The 14,177-nt window shown below is 42.9% G+C and overlaps 1 protein-coding gene across 3 annotated transcripts; it reads right to left on the bottom strand.

The window, feature by feature from the left end:
• Positions 1-6,633: 6,633 nt before the first annotated feature.
• slc35a2 (solute carrier family 35 member 2) lies at positions 6,634-14,109 on the bottom strand. 3 transcript variants are annotated; one of them, XR_014732128.1, is made up of 7 exons: positions 13,733-14,109; positions 12,895-13,077; positions 11,951-12,102; positions 11,700-11,822; positions 10,903-11,510; positions 8,038-8,121; positions 6,634-7,784 (listed from the first exon to the last, which is right to left on the bottom strand). XR_014732128.1 is itself a non-coding variant. In XM_084680904.1 (6 exons), the coding sequence occupies exons 1-6, from the start codon at positions 13,791-13,793 to the stop codon at positions 7,757-7,759; spliced, it is 1,155 nt and encodes a 384-aa protein (XP_084537030.1). In that variant the 5' UTR covers positions 13,794-14,109; the 3' UTR covers positions 6,637-7,756. The 3 variants fall into 3 exon arrangements, 1 of the variants encoding a protein (XP_084537030.1); XR_014732127.1 differs by lacking the exon at positions 8,038-8,121 and having other exon boundaries at positions 6,640-7,383; positions 7,608-7,784; XM_084680904.1 differs by lacking the exon at positions 8,038-8,121 and having other exon boundaries at positions 6,637-7,784.
• Positions 14,110-14,177: the final 68 nt, after the last annotated feature.

The raw sequence follows: 14,177 nt of genomic DNA, 5'->3' as shown, positions 1-14,177 counted from the left end.
GCTTAAATCCTGGAATTGTCATTTTAGTTGCTCAATTGCTATCAATGGCCTGAACCCTGTAGTACAGAGTGCTACACCATCTTTATTCACAAACACAACCTCTGCCAACAATACTGTACTACACCAGAGCCTGACAAGCAATGGCACCTGCAACTGGAACACCATCTTCAGGGATTTTGCTCAGAGTATTATTGGCAGAGGTATTGTATATCAGGTATCCTATAAAAATAGCCCCCCTAACCCCCCCCCCCCCCCCCCAAGCAGCATCACAGACCTGCTCTTCCATACTAGGGTAAGTCAAAGGGAAGGGAATTGTTTGTACTATGTGTGCATGTGTGTTTGTGTGTGTGTGTATGGGCAGGCATGTACACACTGCCCCACACACACAGTTGTTCACATAATCTAATGATAAATATGGAACAGCTAACCCCTTGCTAAGATAATGGTAAAAAAAAATAAAAAATGTTTACTCTTCAAGCATCTCTGATGCCCAGCAGGTTCTAGAACCAGTACCATAAACTGAATGTCACAAAGACATTTGTTTTAAGATGTGAAAGGAAAAAAAACTGTACTACTGATAGTTGCATTTTAATGTTGAATTAGAATGTCTTGAATTGTCTGCGAGAAAGCAAAGTAAAAGGTCTCAGGCTTGAGTGGGGGTTTATTACATTACAAGGGCAGTTGACCATTTGAGATGATCGTCTTGGAGTTCTATGATGTGATCTTAGGTGCAAAGAGGTGATCCTATGGAATGTAAGTGGAACAAAGACTGTTTTACAATAGTTGGTGTAGAGTTGATTATTGTTCTACTCTGATTGTACTGAATGATTGTACTTCTGAATCCATCTTATTCATGGCCAGATGGTTTTGTGTTATTGTCCTATGTTTGTGTGTCAAAGATGATTATGTTGGTGTAATGGTTGTTCTGTTTAATGACTGTGTTCTGTGTTGAGTATGAAGGACATTTAATTCAGTTTAACAATTGATTCTCTGAAAAACCTCCATCACAATGACCTTACCACAGTCGTAGAGGGACAGCAGGTGTGCCGGTGAGGTGAAGCAGTTATTTAAAGTTTTCACTCCTTCGATAGCTAGTGCTAGTTAGCTAGTTGTTTTCGTCAAAAAAATTACTGATTTAGCATCGATTTTAACAAACCGGTAAGGCAACACGTATAGTATTCTACCTGCGCGCATTGCTGTCTAAAGAATGTCGAACAAGTGAAAACTTGTTTTTAATTTTTCGAGTAGAATAAACAGCAAATGTTCACTCCTCGACAGGTCTGCAAACGCCTTTGTAAACCGAGATTTGTTATAACGTTTGTTAACCGAGACCGTAGGTCGAGATTTACAAACAAATCGTTTTCACAAATCGAGGCGACAAAGCGTTTGCTGATGACCCGTTGAAGAGTAAACATTTGGTTTCTTATATAGCCTACTACAACAATACGTGGGAAGATCCCAATCAAACACGTTGAATCTCCGGAGAATGTTTTTAGTCGCTGTGTTTGTATTTGAGCTATTTCTTTTAACCAGAATTCGTTTTCTGTCTGCTTCGGATACTTCTTTAAAACGGGAAGCGATTGCGGGGCGTTTGCGGACCTGTGCAAAAAACATTTTTTGTTGTTTTAGGGGTTTTTAAGGCAATTTAGGCTACTTTGTTGCCGAGCAGATGCTACGCCGTGAAGGTCAATTGCTACATCTCCAAGGCAACCGCTTGTTGCTACGTCCGCAAAAACGTTTATTGACCTCTGCGAACAACTCTCTGGTTGGTTAAAAACGTTTATTTACCTCTGTGAACATTCGGGAGGTCAATAAACTAATTTTACTACGGATCTGCTAATTCTACTAATTCTACTACGGATCTGCAGTAAACTAATATGAGGGCCCCGTTCTCGGCAAGTGATTCAAAATTTGAGGCGTTTGAGGGGCCGATGAACATTTTAATACATTAGTAAATAATAGTCAAATTACCATTAGAAGTTTACTTGATGACGTACTTACATAAAATGGAAGTGCACTTGAAAGTATTGTTAAGTATACTTTGAGGTTCTTTAGGAAGTATACTTCATGAACTCAAAGTGCACTACACAGGTTACTTTAGAGTATTCCAAAGTATACTTTGAAGTACTTTAGGAAGTATACTTGATGAACTGAAAGTGCACTACACAGGCTACTTTGCAGTATTCAAAAGTAAACCTTGAAATACACTACAAGTGTACTTAAAAGTGTACTAAATGACCTAAAAAGTGGGCCAATTCAGTTTACTTAGTACAAAAAAAGTAGGCTATATAAATAAGTACACTGCTAGTATACTTTAAGTAAATTGATAATAGTATACTTTTTATACTAAGTATACTTACAAAATAAACTTGAAGTATACTTCTTTTTTGTAAGGGTAGGCTAAAGGCCACCTTCTATAGCTGGTGTTTAATGGAGCTACCCGTAATTACAATTTCCCATGTACACAGTATTGCCAAACAGATGTCCAGGGGCCTGTTCCATAAAGGCCGCTCAAAAAAGCTAGACTTAAAGTCCTAAACCAGACTTGAATAAATTTAATTAGTCAAGTGGGGCTAACGCAGTCCTACTAATTCAAGTCAGATTTAAGAAGTCAAGCTAATTGCGCGTGCACCCTTTTCTTAAGCAGCCTGAGAGGTAAAACATGGATCATACAATCCACCACGGCAAAAGCAATGCACACGGCCACGTGACTTCTTCCAGAAAGAACGTTCCCTTTAAATCGTGTACAAATGACACTAGGTGCGTTCGACATGGACTGCGGCTGCATGAAACGACCGGTGAGAGTAGCCGCTTGCAGTCGGGGAGGAATTGAAAACGGCTCTGTGAAGTCGGACATTCCAGCTTCTCGTGGATTGCTGCGTTGATGTCTGTCATGGCCGATCAAGCGCTGTTTGCTTACTTTACTTTATTTATAATTAAACTTAGTCTTTCTGTTAGTGAAGAGGCTGACTAAAACCCTTTCTTCAACACATTTTTAATTCAATTAAACTTTTTTGAGCGTTGGCGAAACTGAAGGTGTCCGAATATTACAAAACACACGTCAAAGTTGTCATGTGTAAGTCTGGCCAATCATGAAATAGCTGTGTCGTCACTTGAACCCGTGCAGTTGCTCTTGAGAAAATGCGCTCGGCTACACAGCCGGCAGTTCTCGTATTGATCTCACGGTACTTTGATGGCGACGTCACAGTGACGTATCCTCGCCGCCGTCTCAAATCGGACAAAAAGTCTAACCAGAATTCACTGTTTCAAGTCAGCCGCCTGCAGCCGGCTGCAGCGCTGCATGAAGTCGGGTCATATCGAATGCACCTAATGTTTAAAGCTAGACCGGAAGACATGGAAGTGGAAAGATGGCCGCGTCCAGTCTCGCGCTCTCGCTTGCCTCACTGCACCACTGAGCACTTTTCATAGAAATGAATGGGGACGCCATCTTGGAAGACAAAAGTAACTTACTCTAGTTATATTAACTCTATGAAGTTTGCACAGACAAGGAATTTACTTTGGCTGAAGGTGCATATTAAACATATAGGAATCTTAAAACTTAAATATGTAGACTAACTAGAGCTTGGCTGCATAGGCCTACTCTGCCGTCACAGATTTACACATTAATGAGGTTGTCAGAGTTTGAGGTTGTGGAGCCTCAAACGACCAACCATCAACATCCCGTTCGAGTCCATTGAAAGCTATTTATGGTTTAAAAATAAAGGAAATAGCGGAGCTGTTCGGCGTAGGCCACCGCCCCCTACCGAACAAGATGCTGCTGTGTTCTTGGCTAATGTTGCAGTGTTCTCGGCTAATGCTGTTGTGTTCTCGGCTAATGTTGCGGTGTTCTTGTCTGATGTTGGTGGTGTGAACCAATGCTGTTGTGTTGTAAGTAGTAGATTGTTTTTGAAATGTAGCGTTTTTATAAATGTTTAGTTTTTGTTAATGTCGTTGTGTTGTGTGTTAATGTTGTTGTGTTTTCAACTTTTGTTTGCTTCGCTAATGTTGCTGTGGTGTGCACCTGTGGGCCACCGTACATAACCCCTATTTGGTGTGCAGCAATGTAAGATGTGTACTCATCGATGAGTTAACTTCTTTCGTTGCTGCTGCATATCTTCTTTAAGAAATTAACGGAAGAAACGGTTTTGGACGATAATGGGGTCTGGAACGTTGGCGAGTTTGAATGGACCATATTGGGGTCGCTTGCTCTAGAACTCAGGCATCTAAGTGTTAAAAAACAAGTTTTAAAAGTCTTTCATTCTCACTTTCCACATTAAAACTATGAAATGAACTGAACTATGAACGCGTTCAGAATTTAAATGGTGAACTATGAACGTGAACGATTCATATTTACTTGTATGAACTGAACTTTGAACAAGTTCATGAGAGGTATGAACGTGCACAACACCGACAGCAAGACCATCAAAACAGATGGTTTAGAAACCAACTGAATACAGTATGTGGAAATCTGTATACAAATCTTTGGTGCAGCCCTGGACATATTTTTTTAATCCTGGAAATGAACAGGAATGGAAAAGGGACTTTCTGATCTGGAAATGGGACTTTCCAGGGCCCTCTAACTCCATCCAGCACCGGCCTCTCAGCCCTGGCCCTCCAACCCTAACCCTCTCAGCCCTGGCCCTCCAACCCTAACCCTCTCAGCCCTGGCCCTCCAACCCTAACCCTTCAGTCCTGGCCCTCCAACCCTAACCCTCTCAGCCCTGGCCCTCCAACCCTAACCCTCTCAGCCCTGGCCCTCCAACCCTAACCCTCCAGCCCAGGCCCTCCACCCCTAACCCTCCAGCCCAGGCCCTCCAACCCTGTCCCTGACTCTCTCCTGTACTGTGTGTCGTCACCTCACAGCAGAGGAAAAGACAAATTTAGCAGATTATAACTAAAGGATATGATTTCTTCCTGCCATTGTTAAGTGCGTGAGTGTGTGTGCCATGCCAGGGGCACAGATTTGTGGAGGGGGGACACCGCAGTGTGATTGTCAGGATCTGGCTGTGTGAGGCTAGGTGGCAGCAGCTCCCCCAAGGCTAAACAAGGCCCTGCTAGCTGCTACTGTTACTCCAACACGTTATAGCTCTATGTTTAGTTCTGCCCAAACCCCGTGACTTAGGCAGCAGCTGTCTGGGAAAGGTTAGCGCACAGTTTTTATGGCCCTGGGGCTGTGAAAAAATAGACCTATAGCCTGTGACTCACACGTTCTGCTGTTTTTTCTATTATGTTGGTAAAATGATGGAGGGTTGGTAATCTTCTGATGAGTCCTGAAAATTTGCTGCTGGACCAGTTGACCTGCAGTCTGTAGGTGGCCATGTCATAAACACGTGTTCTATTTCTTGACAGTTTTTACCTGCACAGGTTTTTACCAGTTTAGGGAGTTCATGCTTGGCTTCTCTCTGAGTTGAAGTTGTTGACATCTACAAGCTTTATTAAAGCCCTGATTAAAATTAGTTGTTAAAATGTTAAAATGGGGTACACAAATAACATTTAATTTGATATTATGACACAGCCTTGCAGTATAATCTCTAGATAATTGTGATATATTGTCTTCCCTTTCAGAAATATTGGTTTCAAGATACTTTTACGTTTTCTCCCACACAAGTCAAACAAACCAACAGTGCTGTGAAGTTTGTGTGAAGTTCAAATGAGGAATGCAGTTGTTTTCTGGACAAAAAAAGGCTACCTGAAGTACAAGATTTACTTCTGGTCAATCAACAGCCATGTTAATATGTGCCAGGAGTCCAGGGAACAAAGATGATACACCAGTGTCAACAACAGTCAGGCCTCTGGCATCATACATACAATGGTTGCTAGCTATAACTACTTCCCACTCCCTGTTCCATGCCATGCCCAGTAGTTCATTTTGCTGTCCCTGTGCAGTCCCCCTGCCTAATAAGCGCGCTGACAGGTGTAGCTGCTGACAAGTGAACTGGGTTTCACACACATACAGTACACACACTGACAACACACACACCGCTGCATACCACACACACACACACTCATATACTGTATGCACAGAGAAACATGATTGCTTGCCTGCACACATGCACAAACGCTTGGGATGACAAGTGAGGTGGTAGTCTCTGTGGGTGGTAAATGTGTCCAACAAACTATTTTAGAGTTCTGTAAGGTATGACAGGAAGTCTAGTCCAGCATATACTCTAGAACGACATCCATGAAGATGCTACAAACTATTCGACCGGTCCTGTCACATCAGTGATTTCTCCCAGAAAGGACAGTTGTATTGCCGTGAAGTTGAACAGGGCCCATGTGTCACTGGATTTTACCAGGGGATATCCATTACCCAACATAGATCCCCTCCTTCCACACCTTACTGGGAACCCACAGTCTCTCTAGCATGTGACTAGGGTGTGGGTGAGTCGACACCTTGCATAAACAAGGCGCCCATGCTTTCAGCAGTCAGAAAGCTAGACTGGTATTGACAAGTGTAAAACATATGTCCTCTCCTCATAACAGACGTAATCCTGCAAGAATGATAGCTGAAGGACACAAGCAGCATGCTGGCTTTCTTCAGGTCACACACCGCAAATGTAGAGAATCCCAAGCGGCATGAATAGAAACACCGGATACATGTGGATTTTTAAGTTTATGCTGTATGTTTAGGGCTACTCGAACTTCTGGTGTTTTTTGTACACAGATGTCTAATAACTTTAAATCAAGGGAGGTTTTATGGAAATGTCACGCTGTCAAATAATAACACACAAGGTTATTAAAATGTCAGTTTGATATTCCTAAACCAGGTGTCTCAGTCATGCAATCATTCTTTTTCATACATGATACATGTAGATCACAGTTCTGTCAACAGATAACAAATTGGAATGTTGGTGCACATCGATGAAGCCTTCAACGCTTAACAGCATAATACTTTGACAATGTTTCCCCCTGGTGGGCAACATCTGAATCGTACACCTCGTGCCTTTAATCTTCACTTCCTTCTTCTCATTCCGCATTAGTTTTTTGAAAAAGATTACACTAAATATTGTCAATTAGCTTTATTATCAATCTATATTCCTATTGATAAATATAAGAATATATAAATATATTGTCAAAAGTGATGATGATATGGATGGACATATATTCCACATTCACATTTCAATCAGACAATGATAACTCTGTTCCTGATAGTGTCATACAACCTTCAGACAATGACAATGAAATACTTGACATCTAAAAACATGACATTAAGAAAGATGATCCTAGTGACTGACTTCTGCCAGCCTGTTGTAGTCCTGGATGCAGTGCACTGCTTTCTTTTATAGCACTCCATGTGGGGCATCAAGCTAAGCTCACAGTTAGGTCTTCCGCCAGGAGAGGGCACCAGAGAGTAACACATTTCCAGCAGGGTCACACAACATTCTTATAGAAAAAAGGATCAAAACAGATAAAATAGGATTAATAAACCCATTGGGATTAAACCCAACAGCAAATAATGCAAAAGTTACACGTTGAAAAAGGCAGTTAATTTCAGATCAAGATAAATCGAGTTAAAGGCAACAATGTGAATACAATGAGTGTTTCAGTTTAGGACCAGTTACATGTAAACTAAGCACCATTTAAGTGCCACTTAAAATCCTGTGTACCAGCTGTCAGCTGAGCTGGTGTTCTAGATCACTGTGCTTTGGAATCTTCATGCTTCTAAAGGCACTTGTCATTCCGGAAGTTAGGTTCTCTTTTGGCATGGTGGGCAGGTGTGGAGTGAGGGCCAGTCATAGAGTAGGAGTCATTGTGCTCAGCATCCTTTCTCCTTTCCTGAGGTCCTGGAGGGAGAGATAGAAGGAGAGGGAGACAGAGGCGTAAGGAAGAGTGAGGGGGAACAGGACAAAAGTTATCAGTAAAAAAAAATAATATCAGAAAGGTTGCTCATACTTAAGGCAGAAGGTTAGTTAATTAAAAGCTATTGATTAGTTGATTTAGAGCATCATTCTAAACTATTACTGCGTTCCAATTAAAGATTTTGGTCACAATTTAAGCGGTCAGTAGATCTTGTCGCACGTCTTTCATCCAACTCACTTCTGCCTCTCTCTTTTGATCTCTCCGAGTGTGGCATGCAGAATAGCAGGATCTCAGGTTGTACAGGTTCAACAGGTAGGAATTCTAGGACATTACAAAGAATCTCTCGAGTCAGCCAGTCCTTCCTACAGGGTGTTTACAATCTAAAATAATATGACAGGCTAGACAACAACAATGTGGAAGAGCTTGTTTTCACCCAAGTATGATTGAAGACTTGAAGAGTAGAAAAATCTATTTGAATATTTAACCATATTTACCTAGAAGATCTTTTGCAATATAACCATGTAAAGTAAGACAACATTGGAAGTGGGGTTTAAACCATGTCCCGTTTTATAAAAGTTTTACTTGAAGAAGTACAAATACAGACCATTCGTACAAATGAAGTGCAAAACTAAATAAGTAAAAATAAAGTAAAAATGACAACTATTGGCTTCCTTTTTCTTCATGAAATGTTTCCATAGTTTCATTTTCTCAACCCACCCACAGAGATGTTGAAGAGATGAACAATATGGAGGTGGATGTAAGACACAAGATGAAGGCCAGTTGAGCTTTGTATTTGCACTAAACCTGGCTCCAAATACTACTATTCACATTTCCAGGGGCAAACTGGCTATGTTCCATTGTGCCAGATGAGAGCAATCATGCACAGATAAGTCACTGAAATGATTCTAAATGGTATTTGGACTCAGGTCTGACCAGCATCAAAGACAGTTCTGCACAGGCCCACTGACAGAACACAGCCCATGTAGGAGTACTCTTGTACAGCAGGAGTGGGCTATGTTACACAGACAAGACATAAGTGTTCTGGACATGCTTACATGTCTTCTGTGAGGAAGTCTCATGTATGGAAGGCAATACTTTTCAGTAGGCCACCATCAATAATCCACGGGTGTTCCAACTGTAAAACTAGCTTAGCAACTGTAATTCTGTTGATATGGCTGTGTTGAGATTTGGTGGATGGTTAACAATGTCTCTTGATAGTTAGTCGTCAAGAATCTATATGTGGATTAATGGCATGTTCATATGTAGCCATGGGCTTCCTGTCAGGAGTAAAAGCAGCTTTGCTCCCATTCATACCCCACCTCCTCACCATCATCATAACGTAATCACATAAACATTAACATGAAAACTTCCCCCTGCCTAAAGATGGCCCATCTTGACATCTTTAACAATAATAATAAGAAAGTATTTTTGGGCAAATATAAAATAACTCTACCTTCAATATTACATTGGGATATCACCTTAAATATATAGAAACAGCCTTCGATAGAAATGGCAATAAAGCCACAATGTAGCAACGAGAAAAATCATCATGAACAAATGAAGACTTCCCCAACCCACATAAGTGGGCCAAATTTCAAAACTCATTCTTCTCGCTTTCCACTGGTGTAACATGACTGGCTAGGGGCTAATTCTTCATGTTAGATTAGAGATGATCATCTTCAGGGAGGGAGGGCAGAGTTTTCAAACCTGGCCCAGGACACTGAGTGATGACCACCAAGACAAAGAAACATGTTGGACTAAAAAAAGGACATACAAACATTCAACCTCAGTAGACACATTAAAGAAAGAAAAAATATTGTCCAACATAGGACAGTTTTGGTGTATAAATATCTGCCTGTGTCAAAACCCCCCATTGTCACCACAATGACCTCCCCCAAAAAATTATAACATGAGGGAATCATAATTCAATATTATATATGTACATTTTAACTATTAAGTTCAACCTATGATATGTACAGATGACAGAAAAAGGCACGGCATGACCATTGGTTGTCTCAGGTGGACCCCAGGTAGCCACACCCACTCTGACCTTAACTGGCCTGAATCTCCAATGCCTTTTCTTCATTCCCTTCTTCTGTCCTCCATTCCTCGCCAATTAATTTTGAGAAGAATGGCAAGGAAAGAGGACACACACAAGATAGACACCGGCAGGCGAGAAAGGAGCTCACAGACTAAGGAGGCATGTGAGATTCAGCAGTGCGTCATTAGGGCGAGGCCTGCTTCACTGGGTCCAGACCGGTCAGGTGACCTGATGAGGCCACATCGGAGCACACAATCACATGCATGTCCAAACACACACAACCACACCCAATCAGTAACACAGTAGCCCATCCTTAACAGACATTGATAAAGTGTCCATGCCAGCTGGAAAGTTTGATATCCTACATTGACTAGATGTGAGTAGTCCAATAAATTGCCAGGACTCTTTACATAAAGAGAGATGGATGACTTCACCCATGTAGCTGGGTTTTTTTTTCTGAAGACCTGATAACTTCAAGAGACAACATTCAAGTTGCATTGCAACTGTATCTTATAGTCCTATATTGGTATCCCACACACAAGTCATCAGGATGTGTGGCAAGGCTTTCTCTGATAAGATCATATAAAAAATTAATTGAAAAAAAGTTTTAAGGCAAGGAGGGGTGGGTAGTGCTGAAGACATATGACTGAAATAAGGTAGACAAACTGATGGAGAGAGAGAGAGAGAGAGAGAGAGGATGATATGAATAGAGTATCATCCTCCTCGTGGCCTGGTTAAATGATACTTCACCCTCTTGTGCTTTTAGAGGAGAGAACTAGGTCAGGCCACTGAGAGGACAAGCCCAACGCTCCCAAAGACCAGAGATGAGAGGGGGACGGGACCACGTGACACCAAACCCCCCCCCCACACACACACACACGCACACAAAAAGACAAGCAACTGACAAATGGAAGAGGGTGAGTTCCCAAATCACAGATGAAGCAGCAGAAAGGCAGAAGGGGAAGGGGGGGAGTCGATTAGTTTTAAGTCCAGCGGAAGAGTAGAGAAAGAGAGAAAGAGAGAAAGCTGCAGATAGTTTTGTTCATTTCACCAGCACTGACTTTGGGAGGAAAGCGTCCAGCTCCGAGTCCCCAACACCGTCGCCCAGCTTGCCCCGCGGTGGGCTGGAGGAAGAAAGGGAGGGGCCAGCGATGGAAGGGATGGGGCCTGCAGGCTTGGGCAGACTGTACATATAGACGGCTCCTATCACTAGCCCCGCCCCCACGGTGAACAGGAGGTCTACGTGGAATCCAAAGAGGTAAACGGAGGTCACGGTGGAAACGATGATGGAGAAGGACGTGGCGAAGCCTTTCAGGATGTTGTCGGCGTACTTCACCACCACGGCCACCAGGAGGCCTCCAAACGCCTGGTTGAAGATCACGCCCCACACCATGGGGGTGTACCCGTGCAGGAAGCCGCGCTCCGTGTCCGCCATGGCCTCCCCATCGTTCCACCAGAGCCCCAGCAGCCCCATCAGGGTGCCAAAGATGCCCAGTTGGACGTTGCGGATCCAGACGGACGCCGAGCTGCCCTTCAGGATCTTCTCAAAGTAGACCCCTGCAAAGCCTGAGGACAGGCAGGACACCACCACTGCCACAAGGCCTTTAGCGTAGTTCTGGCTGGCTCCTCCCTTCACGCTGGTCTCCTTAACCTTGCCCTCCTGCTCCACCTGAAAGAGAACCCACGACATGAAAAACAGTCAACTTGACACCCAACACCAGCTCCCATCAACAAACAGCTACAGCAAGCCACATCCCAAACACACCCCCTGTTTGTCTTTCTGAATATAGATCACGTATTATCCTTCCTTCCGCTTCATTTCTTTGACTCCCCCCCCCCCCCATGGAGCCAGCTGTACCTGCACGATGGCTACACCAGCAAACAGCAGCAGCAGGGAGATCCACTGGACCCTGGACAGACTCTTTCTCAGCATCAGCACTGAGAACAGAGCTGTGGTCAGGATCTTCAGCTGGTACGTCACCTAAACACACAATCACATGCCAAACATTGTGTTTATGTTTCAGCAATTGTACGCGTGGGTAACACATGTGTAACAAATGGGTAAACACGTGCGTAAACAAATGAACACAGACACACACGCACGCGCACCTGGAAGGTGGCTGCCGGCAGGTTGGAGATGGCCACGTACTGCAGGTTGTTCTGCAGGGTGTAGATTAGCGAGGGCACGGCAAGCTTCAGGGTGTCTTTGTATTGCACCACGATGGAATCATACAGGGACAGGACAAAGTCCCTGATGTTCACTAGCAGAAGGAGAGGAATACAGCTCATTCCAGAGGACAGGCTGAGCATGGCAAAAAAAAAACGTCCAAACCATTGTTTGAAATTTTTTCCTTTTGGTAGTGGTTCAGAATAGCCAGAAGAGCATGCTAGCTTACATACAACGAAATACAACCAGATGTAGTATGTCTTTGTGGATTATTTTTGCATATTGTTGTCTATTTAAGATTAAAGAATATCCTAAATATTTTCCAACATAGTATATAACATGGTAGTATGACATGGTTTAGAGTTAGGGAGTGTCACTGGCTGGGCATATTTACAGTTGGATGGTATGCTATATTATGGGGGGTCAGATGGGTGAGCGGTTAGGGAATCAGCCTATTAATCAGAAGGCTGCCGGTTTGATTCCTGGCCGTGCATAATTACGTTGTGTCCTTGAGCAAGGCACTTCACCCTACTTGCCTTGGGGAGAATGTCGCAATACTTACTGTAAGTCACTCTGGATAAAAGCGACTGCTAAATGTAAATTATGTTTTGCTACACAATACACCTATAATTCCATTAGAGTATTTCAAGTTTGTTGCCCCACTGTGAGTTTTGTAGCAAACTACAGCACACCGAGTGAACATAAGGTTCACTCCATGCCTTGCCACATGTAAGCAAAAAAAGAACATGTGTCAAATGTTTAGATAATCCAAGTGTTTACAGATTAGACAATTTCATAACTGTATATAACATTTAACATCCTAGGAGACCATCACATGAAAACAAGCTTACACACACAATGGCCTAAGGTGGGTTATCAGACTGACCTTTCTTCTGGACCAGGATGATAAGGAGGCAGGTGAGCACCTTAAGAACTTCTGCCATTACCACGGCAGAGGTGGTGAAGAAGCGGTCACCAGGCAGCGTACGTACATAGCGGATGCTGAGGATGAGCGAGGCATTCTGGACCACCAGGATCGCCAGACTAGTGTACTTTAACTTCCTGTTCACTGCAAGAATCCCAGGAAGCAGGAATTCAAAAGACTCAGTAAAATATGAAACACTTTCTGTCATATCTCAATACACCTTTAGGAGGGACAAATCCCACATTTGGCCCCAACAAACAGATAACGTTTAAATCGAATATTTTGCATGCCACATTTGAAATAAGTAGTGTATGTATGCATCTGGCTTAATACAGAATCGTTGCACAATCTTCAAAACACAAAGGTGGTTTGAACAAGTGCTTGTGTCCGGTAGCTACGAGGAAGTGGTTCATGATCCATTAATATACTGAATTGTTGACACAGGGCCGTTCTTGGCCCCACCCTCACCTGGGTGTGACTGAGTAACGAACACCTCCACGTCACCAAGTGTGTTAGCTTTTTAACTGGTTATCCTACAGCTATAACTGTCTACTGAAGATCTAAAAAATGTTTTAAAAACTTTGCTAGCCTCCCTTCAGAGTTTTTGAAACCAATGACAGCTGTCGCTTACCAACAGCAAACCCATAAATTTGCATACGCCAAATTAGGTAGCGAGATTGTTGTTAGTGCTAGCCAGCAAACTATTATTTTACTCTCTTGCGTATTCTTGTTCTGATTTAAAAAAACATTTTCAACATCGTGCTTTTACTATGTTAAATAGCAAGCTATAAAACTTTACCTTCATTTTGTCGACTAATAGTCTTGTCTGCTGTTTCTTGGCTGCCGTTGCCCCGTGTCATATTGGCGATTGTACAGGCGTCGTTGTGAACTGAACGAAGTTGTCACTTTCTCTAGCTACCTGCCTTTTAGGAAGGTAGTCTGTTTAGCTGCCTACCTGGCTAGCTAGCTTTTTCTCAAACGTCAGCTAGCGTCCCAGCTGTCATCTAGCTCTAATCCCTTCCACACTTGAATGAGTTATATGCTAGATCACCCCACTAACTGAGCCATTCTACGCTCCTAGAACACAGTGGTCTTCTGTCTTTTTTCGCCCAGGTGGTTTCGCCCAGGCTTGACTGGCAAGTTAGCTGACTAGCTACCCTTACAATCGTTTTCCTGTTTTTCTTCTTCTATTAATTAGATTGGCAGATCCCAGCCTACTTAAAGTGCATTACCGCCACCTACTG

The sequence above is a fragment of the Hypomesus nipponensis genome, chromosome 18 (assembly GCF_054491055.1).
Source record: "Hypomesus nipponensis isolate SF chromosome 18, ASM5449105v1, whole genome shotgun sequence".
Taxonomy (NCBI): domain Eukaryota; kingdom Metazoa; phylum Chordata; class Actinopteri; order Osmeriformes; family Osmeridae; genus Hypomesus; species Hypomesus nipponensis.
This window is presented reverse-complemented; position numbering and strand designations above follow the sequence as displayed.

Bases quoted from the DNA above. Each gene is read 5' to 3' on its own strand.
- slc35a2 (XM_084680904.1), bottom strand. From the start codon at position 13,793: ATGACACGGGGCAACGGCAGCCAAGAAACAGCAGACAAGACTATTAGT. The intron at 11,823-11,950 runs GTGCGCGTGCGT...TTGTGTGTTTAG, and splicing joins TGCCGGCAGCCACCTTCCAG to GTGACGTACCAGCTGAAGAT. The intron at 11,511-11,699 runs GTACAGCTGGCT...GTTCTCTTTCAG, and splicing joins CTGGTGTAGCCATCGTGCAG to GTGGAGCAGGAGGGCAAGGT.